The sequence below is a fragment of the Mercurialis annua genome, linkage group LG7 (assembly GCF_937616625.2).
Source record: "Mercurialis annua linkage group LG7, ddMerAnnu1.2, whole genome shotgun sequence".
In the NCBI taxonomy this organism is placed as follows: domain Eukaryota; kingdom Viridiplantae; phylum Streptophyta; class Magnoliopsida; order Malpighiales; family Euphorbiaceae; genus Mercurialis; species Mercurialis annua.
Genome location: NC_065576.1, coordinates 41,269,860 through 41,275,709, shown reverse-complemented (window position 1 = coordinate 41,275,709; position 5,850 = coordinate 41,269,860). Strand labels below are relative to the sequence as shown.

At 32.4% G+C, this 5,850-nt stretch overlaps 1 protein-coding gene across 2 annotated transcripts; it reads left to right on the top strand.

Moving 5' to 3' along the window:
* On the top strand, window positions 1-3,522 carry LOC126657667 (protein root UVB sensitive 2, chloroplastic). 2 transcript variants are annotated; one of them, XM_050352396.2, is made up of 10 exons: window positions 1-83; window positions 222-347; window positions 1,005-1,093; window positions 1,206-1,290; window positions 1,479-1,538; window positions 1,630-1,723; window positions 1,857-1,954; window positions 2,138-2,317; window positions 2,687-2,809; window positions 2,890-3,522. In XM_050352396.2, exons 2-10 carry the CDS (start codon window positions 234-236, stop codon window positions 3,313-3,315), a joined length of 1,269 nt encoding a protein of 422 aa, XP_050208353.1. In that variant the 5' UTR covers window positions 1-83; window positions 222-233; the 3' UTR covers window positions 3,316-3,522. The 2 variants fall into 2 exon arrangements, with proteins under 2 accessions (XP_050208353.1, XP_050208352.1); XM_050352395.2 differs by having other exon boundaries at window positions 2-137.
* The last annotated feature ends 2,328 nt before the right edge of the window (window positions 3,523-5,850 follow it).

Sequence of the window (5,850 nt, the reverse complement as noted above, 5' to 3'; positions counted from 1 at the left end):
GACCCATTTGGACACTCATACTTATATCTTCCCGCTACGGTGGCTCCTAGAATATAGCCGGTCGCCATCCGCCGACAAAGAAGGTCCGAAGTTGGAATGATATGGTATAGCTTGGGCTTGCAGTCATGAACTTGCTGGTATCTAATTCTTACTATACCCACCTCTCCATTTCCTTAATTTGTTACACCTAATCATTTCTCTTTCTTCTCTTTTAAACCAAGAATTCTATCAAGATGCATAACAAACCGCCGCCGCCGTCTCCGCCGCCTGAATTTCCCGTCTACTGGGTCGAAACTTGTGACTCTGTTTCACGTCACTTCGAGTTTCAGCCAGATGGTTCTCTATCTGTGAGTTTTCTCTTCTTTTGCTTGTTTAGAAAGAGTCTTTATTTCTCTGTGGCATTTTAACAAACACCTACTGGTATATAGCTGCCCAGATAAAATAGCTGATTATTCCTGTTATTTATGATTATTTGTGTCATGGGAAGTAATTGAATTACGGGTTCTTTATTTAATTGATTAACATGCCAATATTTTATTTAAAGTTTACAGCTTTTGTAGTCTGATATTAGTTTACTCGTATAGTATTGATTAAGTATAGAAATAGCTGCTAATATTAGAGAATTTGGTAACTGTGTTTCGTTTATCTTCAATGGCGGACTCAATTTTTTTTGCATAAGGTGACCAAGATTGTAGTGGAAGTTTTTAAGATGGACAAAATTGACGAAAGATAAATTTTATTGTTGGCGGTGTTATAAATTTTAAGGCGAAAAAACTATATGATTAAAATTCTATATTCATATTTTTTCGAAGATTCAAAATAATAAGTTGCCCACCATATTCCTAGGTCGGTCTATGGTTATCTTAATTGTACTTTGTAGTTATTACTTTGATTGTGAAAAGGGAATTCAGGAGGACAAACTTGCTTTTTCTTTGAGTTTTTGTAAATGATGAATGAGTTTTTTTCTTTACCTTTCATTTATTCCGAATTTATGATGGTAACAGATGAATGTAGTTGATGATTCTAGATCAAAGGTTCGTCGCGTGGTTGAATCATTCCAGAATAAATTTTTTCCATCTGGATATCCATATAGGTGAGTTATCTGATTTTCAACATTGGAACACAAGCTTCTTAGTGTCTCGTAAAACAAAATTCTAAGGCAGATAGTTCTGTTTTATTTAGTTTTTAGTCTTTTTCCACTGCAGCGTGAATGAGGGATACCTCAGATACTCACAGTTCCGGGCGCTTCAGCACTTTTCAAGTGCAGCATTGTCTGTGTTGTCAACTCAGGTCTTTTACCAATATACAGTAGCACTTGATTTTCTTTTTAATTAATTTAATTCTCAAAATTAGACCTTCTTCTATATGTTTTGCATAGCAGAAATAATCATGGTGCCATAGTTTTTATCCTCCATATTATAAATTTAAAACTATAATGTGTGGATCATTTCTCTTTTTTCTTTTGTATTTCTTTGCAGTCGCTGCTATTTGCAGCAGGGTTGCGTCCTACACCTGCACAAGCAACTGCAGTCAGTTGGGTAATTTTTCATTAGTCAAATAATCAATAAATTCGTAGGCTAATTATGAGCAATGTCTTAAGATATTTTTATTTATTTTGTTTATGAGCAGGTACTGAAGGATGGGATGCAGCATGTGGGGAAGCTCATATGTAGTAATTTAGGTGCTAGAATGGATTCGGAGCCTAAATGCTGGAGAATACTAGGTTTCTATCTTGTCCTTACAATAACTTGGTTCCTTATATCTGTGCTTAAGTTTCACATTTCTCTGAATTTGAACTGGAGTTGTAGTTTAGGTCATTAATTACTGATTTACAATTACAAGGTCTTCAATTGCAGCTGACGTGCTGTATGACTTGGGCACTGGCTTGGAAGTACTTTCTCCTTTATGTCCTCATCTTTTCCTTGAGGTGGCGGGTCTTGGTAATTTTGCAAAGGTCTGTCTCTATTTAATAACAACTTCATGAATAGAACTGTTATGGTAACTTATTTCAAATTCATTGGGCTTGTAGTCATTTTCCGAACAAAGTGTTAGGGTAATTTATGAATACCGGGTCTGCTGTACCTCTTTCATTTTTGCCAATTCCTTGTTGATTTCACTTGTTCCTTTAATTTGCTAGGGAATGGCGGTAGTTGCAGCAAGAGCAACAAGACTTCCAATATATTCATCATTTGCTAAAGAAGGCAATCTAAGTGACCTATTTGCAAAAGGGGAAGCCATATCAACAGTTTTTAATGTTCTTGGATTGGGAGTTGGGATTCAATTAGCATCAACTGTTTGTTCGTCAATGCAGGGAAAGGTACGGAGGTTATCATTACTATCTGATTTTAGGCACTGGAATTTGTATGGTGCATTATGTTTTCTTGATATCGGAAGTTCTTTCTCTGTTTACTTTTTTTAGAAGAGCATGAGTTGGACTTTATGTGGCCTGTTCAACTGGGATGTAACAGTAGAGTTTGAAACTTGTTTTCAAGAACTCCCTTATGCATCTACGTTAGATTGGCTTTATTAGTTCAAAAGAAAAAGCTAAATATCATTAGATTTGCTTAATTTTTGTTTGTGAAAAAAGATGATTTTCTTAAATATTATAAGATGTATGATGCCCTTCTGATTTTGATAAGAAAGTTAGCAATAAAGATATTCTAATCTTGTACATATTTTCTGGCAGATGGTTGTTGGCCCTCTTCTTTCTATTGTGCATGTTTATAGTGTTGTTGAAGAAATGAGAGCTGTTCCTGTCAATACATTAAATCCACAGAGGACCGCCATGGTTGTTGCGGATTTTGTCAAGGTTTGTTTTAAACTCTTAACATGTTTGCATTTGCTATTTTTATCCGCCTGCTTAATTTCTACAGTTGCAACTGAACTCAGGCAGGAAAGATCTCGAGTCCAGCTGATTTAAGATACCGAGAAGATCTCTTATTTCCTGGGAGACTTATCGAAGATGCTGGAAATGTAAAAGTGGGGCGGACTTTGCACAAGGCTTTTACACCTTCAAAAATTCGTGAATCGAAACAAAAATTTCCAGAGGAGAAGTTCCTTTTAAATCGTGGGAACAAATGGACTGACATGATATTAGAGCAAAATGCTTCTGGTGAAGATGCATTGAGGGGATGGCTAGTTGCTGCTTATGCTGCAAGTATGGAGAAATCCTCCAGCAGGTCTACTCCTAGTGTCTTACAGGACGCTTACGAGAAAATGAACAGCACATTCGATTCATTTTTGTCTGAACTGCAGTCGAAAGGATGGCATACAGATCGGTTTTTGGATGGAGCGGGAAGCCGTTTTGCATGGTAGCATTTCTCGATTGCGGAAATAGTCTATTTGTTTGAACTGAGTAGTCCAACAGGTTATGATGGTTAGATAAGAGAATTGTATTACTTTAGGAAGTTGTGCATATCGATTGAACTATTTTGTATATCTGAGAGAAAAAGCTGAGAGTTCTGAATTGATTCCAAGAACACTTTGATACAGTTTGAATTTTCATGTAGGAGCTGTTCCGTATCTTTAGTGTTGTTTAAAGATGATATATAATTTCTGTCTCATGCATGAGATATTAGGTAGCATGTACACCTTATTCAATCAATGTTCCGATTTGAAAACGTTTCAGACATAAAATTTCATTTTTAACTTAAAAAGCTTTATAATAACACTGTTTTGCCGTGTCCAAGTATTTTGTTTGTCCATGTTTGTGTTCGTGCTACCTAGATGAAATATTATAACTTAGATTTCATTTAGACCACCTTAAGAAATTTTATTTTTCTTTAGACCATCTTAGTTGATTGCTTTGAGAGGGCGTTTTTTCATAAATCACATTCTTTTTACATCTATGTTCATAAATAAGTTCGATTTAGAAATTTTCTTCAATAAATGTACTCTTTTATGAAGTTTTAACTTATTTTTAATTTGGTTTTAATTAAAGTTTTGTGAGCATAAGTAAATAATTTAATAATAAATAAATAATATATAATTATTAAAAAATATATATATTCTAAAAAAATTGTAGAAACTAAAATTAAAAATATATAATTTTTTTAATACAATTAAAAAATATATAATACGAAAGTTGATTTTATTTATAGGAATGCACTTTCTGTTCAAATCGAAGCGAACCAATTTTTTTTTTCACAAACGAACTAAAGTTTTAAGGACTTTAATTTTTTTTAAATCAAATCGGACCGGTCGTTTTGTTCACAAAATTAAACAAAGACAAATCCGGTTCGGTTTTATGTTTGGTATGATTATTTTATGTTACTTTATATTAGAACTTAACTGGAAAAAATTATGTCCAAAATTGAACCAAACCAAAAATCAATTTTTGTAATATCAAACTAACAAACCGAAGCAAACTACAATTATTTACTTTTTCAATAACGAATCGAGCGAAAATTTTAATTAAATTATTTTTTTTAAACCGAACTAGACTCTTCGATTCGGTCAGATTTTCACTTCGGTTTATATAATAAACTAAAAAATATGTCTTAAATCAAACCAAGCCAAAATCTAATTATATTATAATATCACTAGTTCAGTTTTTGTATACTCATTTTCATTTCCATTCTTATTGGGTCATTCTTACACTAATTTATTGAATCAAACAACATATACAAAGCAAATTTTTTCATTTCCACTTCTCATTCTTATTTTCATTCTGATTTTACTTCATAACCTTGAACCAAACAACTTTTTAGTTTATAGAACTTAAAATTTATTCCAATCGTGGTCAATGAAGTTAGTTAGATTTTGTGAAAACGTGTACTTATATGTATGAATAACAATGGTCGAGAGTTATCTATTTAAGTTCAATCGCTCATAATACTAGCTAAAAGTTATGGGTTCAAAGTTAACAATTGATGATGTTATATGTTAAAAATATACGAGTGTATTGATGTCAACGAGTAGTATGGACTGTAAAATTCGAATGTCGTACCCACATGAAAAGCTAACCTCTATCCACCCAATTGCTAATTTTAATTTTTTTAGCAACATATTTTGAAGTAAGCATATCAAACTAAGAAACTAAACTATTGAAGTAAACTAGTGAACAATGTAATAACTAAAGCTGTAATGCAAACGATTAACACTAATGGAAGATAAATCAGGAATTAACAACTATTCATATACTTTTCAATTTATGGATTATGACAAATTTTACCTAATTGCAGTTAACGTTATACGGATGCACCAAATTAAACCCTCTCAAATCATAATATGGTTAAAATCTAATTAAATCAATTATTAAGCATATAACTCATTCGCCCATAATTATAAGTTTAAGCAATCAATCCAACTAAATTGAAAAAACAAAGGGTTAATGTTAAAAATAATCACAAACTTTACACGTTTTCTCATTTTAATCACTTAGTTTAAATCTTCTCATTTTCATGCAAGAACTATCACTTTTTCTCAAATTCATGCACGACGCTGAGGTGACACTCATTCATTGGTGTAAAATGACCTCCACCTCAACGAATTACACCAATGGAGCCGTGACACCTCAGCACCGTGCATGAATTTGAGAAAAAAATGGTAGTTCGTGTATGAAAATGAAAAAAATTTAAACTGCGTGATTAAAATGAGAAAACATGTAAAGTTGGTGAATTTTTATGATATTAACCTAAAAACAAACTTAAAGAAACACTTAATCAACAATTCACTCTCACATAACTGAATCTTATGTTATTTTTAATTAATGGCTACTTTAAACTAGCTATTTCAAGTCAAATTCAAAACACATGCCAATGATTTAAGTGATCAATTCAAACCAAGCATTAAGCACAATAAACAATATACAATTCTAGCAAAATCCAATAATCAAATAAACATAATTCA